The sequence below is a fragment of the Sapajus apella genome, unplaced genomic scaffold (genome assembly GCF_009761245.1).
Source record: "Sapajus apella isolate SASKATOON/1434 unplaced genomic scaffold, GSC_monkey_1.0 scaffold77, whole genome shotgun sequence".
Taxonomy (NCBI): domain Eukaryota; kingdom Metazoa; phylum Chordata; class Mammalia; order Primates; family Cebidae; genus Sapajus; species Sapajus apella.
In genome coordinates this window covers 9,656,361-9,669,115 of record NW_022437017.1, presented here as the reverse complement: position 1 = coordinate 9,669,115, position 12,755 = coordinate 9,656,361, and the positions used below count along the sequence as shown (strand labels likewise).

General features: G+C 61.6%; 1 protein-coding gene and 1 long non-coding RNA gene across 16 annotated transcripts in view; one reads left to right on the top strand and one right to left on the bottom strand.

The window, feature by feature from the left end:
• The window catches only part of TCF3 (transcription factor 3), a 49,331-nt gene that overhangs the window by 3,466 nt on the left and 33,110 nt on the right, over positions 1-12,755 (bottom strand). For 4 of the 15 annotated variants that reach the window (XR_004260970.1, XR_004260971.1, XM_032252382.1 and 1 more), the window contains 12 exons: positions 12,183-12,324; positions 11,062-11,111; positions 9,759-9,861; positions 9,507-9,676; positions 9,301-9,424; positions 8,784-8,842; positions 8,619-8,697; positions 7,506-7,579; positions 7,048-7,206; positions 6,843-6,966; positions 2,632-2,770; positions 2,230-2,465 (listed from right to left, as the gene is read on the bottom strand). Coding sequence is in view for 10 of the 15 variants with exons in the window: in XM_032252382.1 (XP_032108273.1) it covers positions 2,230-2,465; positions 2,632-2,770; positions 6,843-6,966; positions 7,048-7,206; positions 7,506-7,579; positions 8,619-8,697; positions 8,784-8,842; positions 9,301-9,424; positions 9,507-9,676; positions 9,759-9,861; positions 11,062-11,111; positions 12,183-12,324 (1,459 nt within the window). In the remaining 5 variants the exon portion in view is untranslated. Of the gene's footprint in view, positions 1-2,229; positions 2,771-6,842; positions 6,967-7,047; positions 7,207-7,505; positions 7,580-8,618; positions 8,698-8,783; positions 8,843-9,300; positions 9,425-9,506; positions 9,677-9,758; positions 9,862-11,061; positions 11,112-12,182; positions 12,325-12,755 lie in introns of all 15 variants that reach the window. The other 11 variants (XM_032252391.1, XM_032252392.1, XM_032252389.1 and 8 more) reach the window with 7 other exon arrangements.
• LOC116532841 overlaps positions 1-12,755 on the top strand; it is a 19,428-nt gene that overhangs the window by 1,444 nt on the left and 5,229 nt on the right. Inside the window, exon 2 of the long non-coding RNA XR_004260975.1 lies at positions 1,776-1,778. This is a non-coding gene — a long non-coding RNA (uncharacterized LOC116532841). The remainder of the gene's footprint in view (positions 1-1,775; positions 1,779-12,755) is intronic.

Sequence of the window (12,755 nt, the reverse complement as noted above, 5' to 3'; positions counted from 1 at the left end):
TGTGGGCAGTAATTTGGGTGCACGGACGGTGCCGGTGTGGGCAGTAATTTGGGTACACGGCTGGTGTAGGTGTGGGCAGCAGTGCGGGTACACAGACGGTGCCAGTGTGGGCAGCAATTTGGGAACACGGACGGTGCTGGTGTGGGCAGTAATTTGGGTGCACTGACGGTGCTGGTGTGGGCAGTAATTTGGGAGCACGGACGGTGTTGGTGTGGGCAGCGGCGCGGGTGCACATGGTGATGCACCTGCTTCACATCCATGAAAATGTGCTCCTCTGTGCGCAGGGGATGTGCTCCCTGGAAAGCAGCAGAGCCTGTGTGTGTGTGAGTGGCTGGCCCGGTGCACGTGCCCTCAGCTGTAGGAGAGGCTATGGATGTGGTCACACCCAAGAAGGACCAAGGTCTGACTGCTCCCAGGACGTTTGTGTGGAGGGAGGCAGGGGCCCTGCTTCTGCATCTGAGAACTGGCAGGGTAGCTGGTTCTCCCTTGACCCTGTTCGCTCTGTGGGCCCCGGGCAGGGCTGGGCTGCAGGGGGCGCCCAGTGCATACTCCTCTCTATTCATCCTTCTCAAGATCATGACCTTCCCTCTCTGAGCAGCAGCTTGCGGGGTGATGGACAGCTAGGCCTGGCCAGACCCACTGTGGACAGAGGAGTCCTTGAAGACACAGGCTGACCAGGCAAAGGCCTGGGCCACCCCCAAAACCCGGGCATGAGGAGTCCAGGACTCGAGAGTCAGGATCACATGGAGCAAACCAGCTCCCATCCCGAGACCCCCATACCCCCCCCAAAGTGAACTCTGGCTGCCCCAAGGTGAGCCCCACCTGTGGCACCTGCCCTGGCTGGGAGCGCTGGCTCCCTAGGGCCCCGGGACCCCTGTCATCACCGCCACCGTGGATGGTCGCAGTGGCAGCTCTCAGGTTCCCAGTGCCTGCTCTGTGCCAGGCCCAGGGCCGAGCCTCCTACCCCGAGCCGCATGGAGCCGGCGAGCTGCTTCAGGGACAGGTCTCGGGCCAGGCCTACGTACTGCGTGGCCCTGCACAGGTAACCTCGCTCTGTTCCCCGGCGCCTATTCGGTAGAATGGATGCCGGTCCCCATCAGGGCACCCACTGCTCTGGGCTGTGGTGATGAAATGGGTGAAGGCCTGTCCTGGTGCCCGGCATGCCTGGTGCCCTGCCCTTCCCTGGGGGGCTGCCTCACCCACCTGCCTGCCCAGCCTGCCTTTGTGGCCTGAGGGGATCCCTCCAGGTGGCGGGGACGGCCCCTGGAGCCCAGGACAAGCGCACAGACCAAACTGACAGTGAGGGCCGGGGGCTGCGTGCGTCCCGGGTCGGTTTCTTCCCGCAAGCCCTGATGGGGGCTTTGGGGGAGGAAAGGCCCTGAGGCTGCAGCCCGGCCGCTCCTGTGCTCGGGCAGCAAGTGCGAGGTGAGGAGGGGCTGCCACAGGAAGCAGAGGGACGGGCAGGCGGGGTGGAGGGGGGAGCGGAGGGCAGACAGCAGAGGTGGGCCACACACACGGCTGCAAACTCGGAAACCTTAGAGCGGAGGGGACAGCGGGTTGGCCGGGCCAGGGCTCTGGCTCCAGTCCCAGCAACAGTGCTGCAGGAGAGAAAGGGTTAACGAGGTGCAGGCGAAGACAGGAAGGAGGTAAGGAAGCAGCCGCCAGCAGGGGAGGGAGTCAGCTCACATCTGGGGGCGGGGCAGGTCTGTCTCGATCCTTCATCCCCCGGCCCTGGGAAATGGGGGTGATGAACACCCACCCGCAGACTGGGAAAGTGAGTCGGAGGGAGGGGACAGGCTCATGTGGCCCTGGGTGGCATCTGCTTGAGGGGAAGGAGCCAGGGTGGTTTGCACACCAGCTCCTGTCTCTGGGCTGTGGGGACACCGGCCCCTGTGAGCCAGGCTCTGGGCTTCCCAGGAAGGGGAACAGGGCAGGTGGGAGCCCCTGGGGTGGGGGTGCAGTTCCAAGCCATGGAGCCCTGGCCTGCGGGCTTAGAGGTCCGGAAACAGTCCAGTCCTCCCACTGCAGAGGGGATGCTGACGCCAGCAAACAGGAGGGCGGGCAGTCAGGAGGGAGCAGTCACTGCAGTGAGGTCAGGGTGAGTGAGGGGCACAGTCACTGCAAGGGGCTGCTGCTGCAGAGGGAAGGCAGGTGGGGAAGGAGAGCGAGGGCAGGAACACGAGGGAGGGTGGCACTGCGGGGACGCTGGTGGCCCGCGCCCCCACTGACCTCGCACTTGCTGCTCCAAGTTCAGGATGACCGAGACGGCCTGGTGCAGGATGAGCAGTTTGGTCTGGGGCTTCTCGCTGTTGAGGTGCAGCTGGCACATGCGCCCCAGCTCCTTAAAGGCCTCGTTGATGTCACGGACCCGCAGCCGCTCCCGGGCATTATTGGCCACCCGGCGCTCCTTCTCCCGCTCGGCCTTCTGCTCTGGGGGGAGAAGGTCGTCCTCGTCCTCGTCTGGGCTACGGGGGAGGGCGCCGGGAGGGGGCCAGAGGGAGACAGTGAGGTTGGGGGACGGGCGTGGGGCCCGCCGATGGCCTCCCGGTGTGGGTGCAGTGTGCGTGTGGCCTGTGTGCGTGTGCGTCCTGACGGGCTGGGGGTGGGAAGGGTCGAGGTGGGGGCTGGCACCTGGTCCGGGCACGGGGGGCCTTCAGCTCCTTCTTCTCCTCCTCCGAGTGGTCAGCTGCCAAGGTATTCTCCTCGTCCTCCTTCTCCTCCCGCTTGATTTCGCCGGCGGCAGCTGCTGTGGCACCTGCTCGCCCTAGCCCTGCAACAGGCCAGGGGTCAGGGGCTGATATCGGTCTCCAGGGCCACCTGACACATCTCTTTGTCCTCCTGTGGTGAGGGGCTTGGGCCCTCCTGGAAAAACCAGGTCTTTGCCAAAAATAGAAACAAAAAACCAACAAACAGAACTGGATCCCTACCTCACACCTAGTGTCCTTACCAATACCAGACAAACTAAGGATCAGAAGGTAAAAGGGAAAGAGCTGTACCATCTTTGGAAAAAAGTGCAGAAATTCTGTGGCAACTCGGGCAGGAACCTATTAAAATACTAAAAGAACTCTTTTCTGGCCGGGCGCGGTGGCTCAAGCCTGTAATCCCAGCACTTTGGGAGGCCGAGGCGGGTGGATCACGAGGTCAAGAGATCAAGACCATCCTGGTCAACATGGTGAAACCCCGTCTCTACTAAAAATACAAAAAAAATTAGCTGGGCATGGTGGTGCGTGCCTGTAATCCCAGCTACTCAGGAGGCTGAGGCAGGAGAATTGCCTGAACCCAGGAGGCGGAGGTTGCGGTGAGCCGAGATCATGCCATTGCACTCCAGCCTGGGTAACATGAGTGAAACTCCGTCTCAAAAAAAAAAAAGAACTCTTTTCTGGGGAAGAAGACTGTTTAAATCACTGACTTAAAAATATGGAACACAGCCAGGTGCAGTGGCTCATGCCTGTAATCCCAGCACTTTGGGAGGCCAAGGCAGGCAGATCACAAGGTCGGGAGATCAAGACCATCCTGGCCAACACGGTGAAACCCTGTCTCTACTAAAAATACAAAAAAATTAGCTGGGCATGGTGGCTCACGCCTGTAATCCAGGATACTCGGTAGGCTGAGGCAGGAGAACTGCTTGAACCCAGGAGGCGAAGGTTGCAGTGAGCCGACGTTGCGTCACTGAGCTCTAGCCTGGGCAACAGAGTGAGACTCTGTCTCAAAAAAAAAAAAAAAAAAACAAAGGAACACTTCAGGAATTTTCATGTCATCTTTGTGCAAATGCTATGCTAATTGATCATCTCATTTTAGTACATGTGCTGTCCAAGCATATACCCCAAGAACTGTTTTTAAAAGAACACAGGACAGACACAGTGACTGATTCAGGCCTGTAATCCCAGCACTTTGGGAGGCTGAGGTGGGAGGATCATTTGAGGCCATGGATCAAGGCTACAGTGAGCTGTGATCACACCCCTGCACTCTGTGTGAGAGGGTGAGACCCCGTCTCAGAAAAACCCTAAATAAAATAAGTAAAAAATAAAAACCCAAAATCAATAAGCTCAACTACATGAAAACTGAGAGTTCTGATCAGCAAAGACACCAGGAAAGGTGTCTTCCTTCTGCCACAGAAGACAAGACATCCACCACAGACGTAGCCAGCAAGGGGGCGATCTCCCACATATACAAAGAACTCTGACAAATCAATGAAAAAGGACAGAAATAAAGTACCTCAGTAGAAAAATAAGCAAGGTATCCAAACAGGCATCTCGTCAAGAGGGGAACCACGTGGCCAGAACACGTGGAAGTCCACTTCAGCGCATCAGGAAATTAAGGAAATGCAAACGAGGGCTGCAATGCACTACCCTTTCCTACCCACTCAGCGGGCAAAGTGGAGAGGCCTGAACATTCAAAATCTTGCCTGATGGAGAAGCTGGTATAGCTGTTTTGGAAAACTATTCATGAGCCTGTCCTCCGAGTTGACAGCACGTGTATCACGCCCTTGATCAGCAGGTCAGCAGGAAAGCATAATGTTGGCATGTTCTAGTGCCCCACACTCAGGTTGCGGACAACAGTGTGCTCACAATGGGAACCCCTCGCTCACACCACACACGTGCCCCACATGCAACGTGAGCCAGCAAACCAAGGTGTAAAAAACACGCCAGTCGGACACTGCGTTCGTGAACTTCAGTAACAGTGAAAGCTTTCGTGGCTTCAAGGCACACAGCTGCCCCAAAAGAAAGCAGCCACTCTGCGTTCAGCAAGCAAAGGCCTGGGCCATCTCCAAATCCAGGGCTTGGGGAGTCCAGGACTCAGAGTCGGGGCTCACATGGAGCAAACCAGCTCCCATGCCCCAAGACCCCCACACCCTGAGGGGGAGCCTCAGAAATGCGCCTGCCCCCCCACCAGTGAACTCTGGTGCAATCGGCCAGCGTCAGCCACCAGGACCAGCCCAAGCCTCAGCACATGAAGGACGGGAAGGAAACGAGAACCTGTGGGTATAAGACTAAGCCCAGGGCCGTCATGGGCACTGCCAACCTCCGAGCCTGGACCCTTCTCTGGGGAGAGGTCGTCCTGGGCACTGCCGACCCGTGAGCCCAGACCCTTCTCTGGGGTGGGATTCTCCTGGGCACCGCCGACCTGTGAGCCCGGACCCTTCTCTGGGGTGGGGCCGTCCTGGGCGCTGAGCAGCATTGCTGGCCCGCACCCACTCCGTGCTGGGAGCACCCCCAGCCCTGACAACCGCAGATGTCCCCAGGCATCACCCGGTGTCCCCTGGGGCAGACCTGCTGCAATGATAAAAATCAAGGCCCTGGAAACGCTGAGTTTCGGAAGGTAGGAGAGATTCCTGGTGTGGTGGAGGGACGGGGCTGGGAAAGGGCCCACAGCGACCCCGCCTCCTCCTGGGCGTCTCACGGTTGTCAGATGCTGACCATCCCCAGGCCCAGGCAGATCTGCCCCGAACCCGTTCCTTTGTCCCCTTCCTTACGGGGTTCCCAGCCCCAGAGCTACCCACAGCTCGGACCAGAAATGCCAGGGCCGCCCTGCCTCCTCTCACCCTCCAGTCACAAACCCTGCGGGCTGCACCTTCAGGAGCACAGAGCCCAGCCACTGCTCACCCTCCAGGAACCCTGGACCAGCCCTGTGGCCTCTGCCCCAGACCCACAGTGCCACTCATGGTCTGTCCTCCAAGCAGCCACCAGAGGGTGTCTGTGAACACCTGGGTCAGGTACCATCCCTCCTCGCCACAGCCTCGAAGACTCCTGCCTCCCTCGACATCAAAGCCTGAGTCCTCCCGGCAGCCCACATGGCCCTGCAGACCTCCCCTCTCCGCTTTGTATATGTGGGAGATTCCTCTCTCGCTCCCCCTCCTCCCTCTCTCCCTCCTCCTCTCTCCCTCTCCACCCTCTCTCCCTCCTCCTCCCTCTCCCTCCTCCTCCCTCCCTCTCCTCCTCTCCTCCCCCTCCTCCCTCTCTCCCCCTCCTCCCTGTCTTCCTCCTCCTCCCTCTCTCCCTGCTCCCTCTGCTCCAACCCTAAGGGTCTCCTGGCTGCTCCTCGAAGGCATGGTCTGGCCCCAGGGCGTTTGCCTGGGCTGTGCCCTCAGCCTGGAACACTCCTCCTCCTCCAGGTACCTGCCTACTCTCGCCTGCTCCCAGGTGCTGCCCAAACGTCACCTTCTTGTCTCCAGGGCCACCATCTTTTTTTTTTTTTTTTTTTGAGACGGAGTTTCGCTCATTACCCAGGCTGGAGTGCAATGGCGCGATCTCGGCTCACCGCAACCTCCGCCTCCTGGGTTCAGGCGATTCTCCTGCCTCAGCCTCCTGAGTAGCTGGGATTACAGGCACACGCCACCATGCCCAGCTGAATTTTTATATTTTTAGTAGAGAGGGGGTTTCACCATGTTGACCAGGATGGTCTCAATCTCTTGACCTCGTGATCCACCCGCCTCGGCCTCCCAAAGTGCTGGGATTACAGGCGTGAGCCACCGCGCCCGGCCAGGGCCACCATCTTTAAAACCATACAAAATCCCCCAACCCCGCCAGCCGCTTGGTTCATTCTCCCTAGCACCTGCGCTGTGCAGTGAACACCGGCTCTGTCTCCCTGAGGCAGGGGCATCCTGCTGCACACCCTGCCCTGCCCCCAGGGCTGCGCGCTGCCAGGCACATGGCATACGGGAGCAGGCCGATCAAGAGGTAGCCCGGAGCCCGCCCTCCTGAAAGTGCTGACTGGGCACCCATGTCACCAGGCACCCCAACGGTGACCACACCTGCCCCAGGTTCCCCCGACTCCCACCACTGGCGTGCCTCAGTTTTCTCAACTGGAACCAGCGGTGAGACGAGCTGAGCTTGAGGGCTTACCACTGTACGAGTCAGGAGGCCGGGAGAGCTCGGGGAGGGCGCCTGGCTGGCTGGGGAGGGTCGCGTGGTTGTGCATGAGGCTGGCGCTGCCTGCAAGGCCGTCCTCGGGGTGTCCGGCTCCGGCCTGCCGGGTGGGTAGAGGGGCCAGTCAGCAGGAGCTGGGGTCCCTGCCCGCCGCCCAGCCCCACCCTCGCCCAGAGCTCACCAGGCCTGCGTGCCGGCTGCCCAGCGGCATGGGACCGACGAAGCCCGAGGCCAGTGCCCCGTGGCCAGGTAGCAGTGCGTGCACGTCGCCAGCTGTGCCCACGGCGTGGCTGCGGAGCACATGGATGGCCTCGTCCAGGTGGTCTTCTATCTTACTCTGCTATGGGGCGGGAGGGGGGTGGGTGGTGAGGGGCCGGGGCCACGGGACCCCAGAGGACCCGGTCCACGTCCCCTTTTGCATGCAAGTGGCAGACGGTCCTGTTTTCCCCGTCCCCAGGAGGCTGTGTTTTTGACCAGCTCAAAATGCATGTGCTTTGGCAGCCACAGGGCTCAGTCACAGCGTAGAGCTTACTCATGAGAAATTAACAAAAACGTTTCTCCTTCTCAAGGAGCATCTGCCCTGTAAATTCTGTGGGAGAAGAGTGGGGTGAAGTGGGGTGGGGCGGGGCGGGCGCTCACCAGGCCGTGGAGACCCCCGTCGTAGCTGGGCGATAAGGCACCGGGGGCTCCTGCTCGGGGCCACTGCGACGTCCCTGGAAGGGGGGGTGGGGCTTGTGAATGGCATGCAAGGAGCACGGTGTGAGCGCAGCGTGACCCCCACGGGGAGGGATTCATGAACTGCCTGGCCAGCCTCTGCCTGCCCACGATGGCCACTCCAAGGCACCCCACATCGACTAGAAAAGCTGTCTGCCAGGCAGGGATGCTGGGTGCCCAGTGGGCACTGCCGTTCCAATCTCTGAGCCTCAGTTTCCCCATCTACAAAATGCAACCACCCCTACACCGGGGGTAAAGCAGCTTGGGGCACATGGCAGGGGCTCCACCCATGCTTCCCCACCCTGGCCGACCCACTCTGGGCTCCAGCAGCAGGCAGGGAGGTCGTTAGCTCCAGGTGGAACCAGACAGGCCAAGGTGAAGTGAGGGTCCCTGACGCTTCCCATGGGGTGGAAGTGGAAACTCACGGGTATCTTAACCACCCAGACCTTCTGGAAACCTCCAGCTCTCACTCCTCCTCCTCCTCCTGTGGCTCCTTCCAACCCCCCCCTGCTGTAGCCAGGCACATCCTCACAGGGATAGAGAGTCTGCCCCCACGTGACAGAGCCTCACACGAGGTAAACAGCTGGAACCTAATAAATACACTGTGGGTGAGCAAATGGCAACACATCCACATTCTAGAGCCCGGTCCACAGCCCCGGCACTGCTGCCCTACGGGATCCAGGAGCTGCTGGGCAAGCCTGCGTCCCCTCGTGTTCACGCACGAACCGCCAGGTCCTGCCTCCCAGCTCTGCCTGTTCTGTGACCTAACCAGGACGCCACCTCCCAGCCCTCCCTCACTGCCTGGTTATGGTGCCACAGCCTTGGAGGGCTGGCTTGAAGACTGCTTCCGCCAGGCAGCCTTCATAGATTGCCCAGTGAAAGACAAGCTCACGGTGAATTCTGTTCCACTGTCTGGTTCCTGACCAGAGATGCCACAGGCCCCCGAGGGTGAGCTGCTCCCTTCCCACCTGCTGCCCATCCCAGCAAGGCGCAGGCACCAGACGCAGCCGCCCGCGCCCCCCCAAAACCCTTACAGACCTGCCAGGCCCTGCGGGGAGCCCACGGGGGTGGAGGGGCTGGATGAGAAGTTATTGCTTGAGTGATCCGGGGAGTAGATCTGAGAGTGGGACCAGGAGAGACGGGCGGTCAGGGGTCAGCCTCTCGGGTCACTCGCCTGGCCACCCCCCAGGTCCCATGCCTCACCGAGGCCAGTGCCTTCCCGAGGGCATCCCCAGAGCTGCCGGCTGTGGTCCCTCGGGAGCCTGTGGGTGGAGAGAGGTGAGACCCAGCCTCGGGGGGGCCTCCGCCCCACGTGGCCCAGCCCGGGTGCTACAGCTGATAGGAAGCTCCCTGCACTCCATCATCCCACACGGACGCCGCATCAGTGGCGGGAGCAGCGTGATCCCCCAAAACCAGCCTCCACAGGGGCTCTGGGGACAGGGAGCCTCGAGGCACCCTGGGTGAGCGAGGCCCCTCTGAGCCTCCATTTCCCCAGCTGTACCCACTCCTCAAAGAGCTGTTTCCAGATATCCGCATCCCAACGCACGCAGCACACCCTGCAGATGGCGGACGACATGAACTCACGCCAACCCAGCTCTCGGCCAGCAACCGCGCCTGCGCCCACTATGGAGTCCCCGCCAGGTCCCCCGCTGAGCCCACCGAGGCCCTGCCTGCAGCTCAGTGTCCCCGCGGAGGGGCCGCACCCGGGCAGGGGCCGTACCCAGGAGGCTGTCGGCCCCAGTGACAGGCGGCGTGTGGCTGGAGACGCCGCCATACGCAGCTCCGGAGAAGGTGGATGCAGCCGGGAGCCCGCCATTCACCTCTGCCCCGTGCAGCTGGTAGCCCTGGGGGCATCAGGCAGGACGGGGGGTTAGATGGGGCACTGCCACCGCCCGCCCGCCCACCGGCCCCCGGCCCCTGTCCTACCATGCGCTCCTGCTGGTGCAGGCCACCAAACGTGCTGCTGCCTCCACCACTGGCCACAGGGCCGTTGCCGGGTGGGAGGGGCAGGGGGGATGAGCCCCCGCCCAGCATGGGCCCGAAGCCTGCCTGGCCCGGGGGACTCCAGAGCTCGGCTGAGGGGTGCAGGCTGCCATCTGGGTGGGGGGAGGGCTGGTAAGGCGGGTCCAGGTGGGGCATCCCAGCCCACCCCCACCTTTCCAGGCAAGCCCCGTGTACCTGCCATGTAGAAGGGGGCGGGATAGGCGCTGCTGGGGGTCTTGGCGGACGGATAGGTGGTGGTGTCCCTGCTGTAGTCCTCACCTGAGCTGGGTGGGTACACCTGCAGGAGGGCGGGCGGGGGTGCATGGTCAGGAAGGAGGGGCCCTCCCCAAGCCCCGCCTCCTGTCCCTCTCCCAGTAGCGCGTCTACCACGCCCCGTATCCCCTGCCTGTAAAGCCACCCCTGCTTTGGATAAACCCCAGCTCCTTGGCCCAGATTCAGGTTCTGATGGCCTCTCTCCTGCTCCTTTACCAGCCGCCACCTCCCGCCTTCCTGAACTACTGACCATTGTACCTGAGGCCTTGATCTGGCTCTGTCTACAAAGCCTTTTTCCCACTTAATCCTGAAAACTCCTATTGATCCATCAAAACCCCAGCTCCAACACCCCCATCCCATCCTTCTCCTTTGTTCCCCAGCTGGAATCAATCCCCCAGTGCCGCGATTCCCTTGGCCCCAGAGCAACACTGGTCCCTGGCTGAATCAAAAGGAAGAGGGGCCTGTGATTAGTGCCAACTCTGACTGGCTGGCACTGCCCGGACTGTGGGGCTGGGGCCAGCTGATAAGGTCTGCCCCTGTGCTGAAGCGGAGCGTGTGCTGGGTGGGCCTGATCGTGTAAGAAACTGGGGGGCGGGTCCAGTGAGAAAAAGTGGCCCTGGAGAAGGAGGGGAGCAGGAACGTTGGGAGCAGAGCTTGACCATGCCTTTGGCCTGAGGTCAATAAGACTCTAACCCTGAACCCGGGCCTGTGAGGAGTTGGCCGGCCCAATGGGCAAGGAGATGTTATGTCCAGGTCTCTTGGGGCCAGCGTGGGCACTGGGCAGAGGGTGGTCGGTGGCTACAGAGCTGGGGAATCGGCCAAGTCCTCTCCCTCCACCGAGATGAGATCGCAGGAGTGTGGCACACAGCCTGGACCACCTGGAGGGCTTGGCACCCCGCTGGCCCCAGGCAGGCACGCAGGGACGCAGGGCAGCCTGACCCCGCAAGGACGGAATGGGGAGCCCCACTCGTGCCCTCAGCCACCAGAACCACCTTTCTCTCAAAGCAAGAGAGACGGAGGCTGGACCTAGGGAAGAACTTCCCTGCCTTCCCTCAGGCGGCCTCCAGTCGGAGCCAGGGCCTCAGGGCAGATCTTGGTTCAGAAACCTCGGAGGTACTGCCCACCTAGCGCCTACCGCCCCATGTGTGTTCCCAAGCTTCCCCGGGACATGGACTGGCACTGGCACTGAGGAGCTGTGGGGTCCCTTCTCCCTCGTGCAACTTACCGAGGATGGAAGACCCGGCGGGACCTTCCGGACCTTCTTGGGCTGTGTGTCTGTACGGAGCAAAAGGGGTAAGAAGCGGCCATGGCCATGATAACAGCGCCTGTCCTACGCTGGACGGGAGACCCTCGCAGTTCCCGTTTCATAAATCAGAAACCTGGGGTCTATCTACGTGTGTCCCGAGACGAAAAGGAACCACAAGGGTTTTCTCCTGTGATGCGGAGTGTGGAAAACGAGGAGCTGATGGATCCTGAGCGGGGCTCTGCTGAGAAGCCCTGGGCCGCCCCTGCTTCCGGGATCATATGCAATCACTCCTCACCACTCACGGCCGCTGTCTGCAAACTCGCTTACTGGATAAAATCTGTAACCCGGAAATCAGCGCGCGGGCGCCTCCCTGATCACTCAGGGACGTGAGTGGAATCTGAGCCGCCGAGGTGCACGGCCCAGCTGAGACGGAGCAGGGCCTCCTGAGACATCATGGTGGGGGCTCCTGTCCCTGGTCTATTCATAGCCACCACCTGTTATATTTTTGTGCTTTTTACTGGTGATTTCACTAAGTGGGTCTCACTCTACTGCTCAGGCTGGAGCGCAGTGGTGTGACTGTAGCTCACTGCAGCCTCAAACTCCCAGGGCCAAGCCATCCTCATGCCTCGGCCTCCCAAGTAGCTGGGACCTCGGGTGTGCGCCACCATGCCTGGGACGGGCCCGGCTAGTTCTGAGGTGCTGTCCAGCGCTCCCGAGCTGGGAGGCGTCTTAAACAGAAACCACGTGCACGGAGCCTACACCCATCAGCTGCAGGAATCTCATGACCAGAGGCTGGCAGGACCCTCTCCCTGGCTTCTCACGACAACGATCTATCAGGGTGGTGCAAAGGGATTGTGGGTTTGGCCGCAATAGTCTGCGGCGGCCTTGCAGGCCGGGGCCACCAGGAGTGGCGAGCACGGACTACACTGGGCAACCCCATCACCATCCATCCCTCCCAAAGCCCAAGCGCCCAAGTGCCCGGTGTCCAGCCAGGACCTGGAAGGTACACGGTCCGTCGCCTCCCATGCCCTCAGCTAACAGGCGACCACCCGCCTCCCTCTGCAGGCTCCCTCTCGGATGCCCCGCTGCCCCTGGCAGACCTTGCTCACCCAGGCCACCGTCCGCCGCTCTGCGCCGGGAGCTGCTGGAGTAGGAGGGGTAGTACTGGGAGGTCCCCTTCATGCCGGATGGGGACAGGGGCCCAGGGCTGTTGAGGGCCAGCTCGCCCGGCAGGAAGCCAGCCTGGTGGGGAGCGGGGCGTCAGGAGGAATGGGGCTGGCATCCAAACCCCAGGCTGTTGCATTCAAGAAAAAACTGCCAAGGCTGAAACCGCTCGGACTTGCCCCTCGGCGGGTGACACCCCTTCCGCCTGCTCATGGCGATTCTCTCCAACACCTGCCGTGCTTCTCTGACTTAGGACTGACCCTGACAGCCATACTGTTGTTTCCATGAAGAACGACAGACTGAGAAAGAGACACCAGTGCTGCTGACCCGAGGAGCTGCTCTCCGGATTCTGCTCAACTGGGTATTTGTGCGGCCCGCTCCCCAGATTCTGCGCAGCCGGGTGTCTGCGCACCCCGCTCCCTGGATTCTGCGCGGTCGGGTATCTCCTCACCCCACTCCCCAGATTCTGCGCGGCCAGGTGTCTCCTCACCCCGCTCCCCGGATTCTGC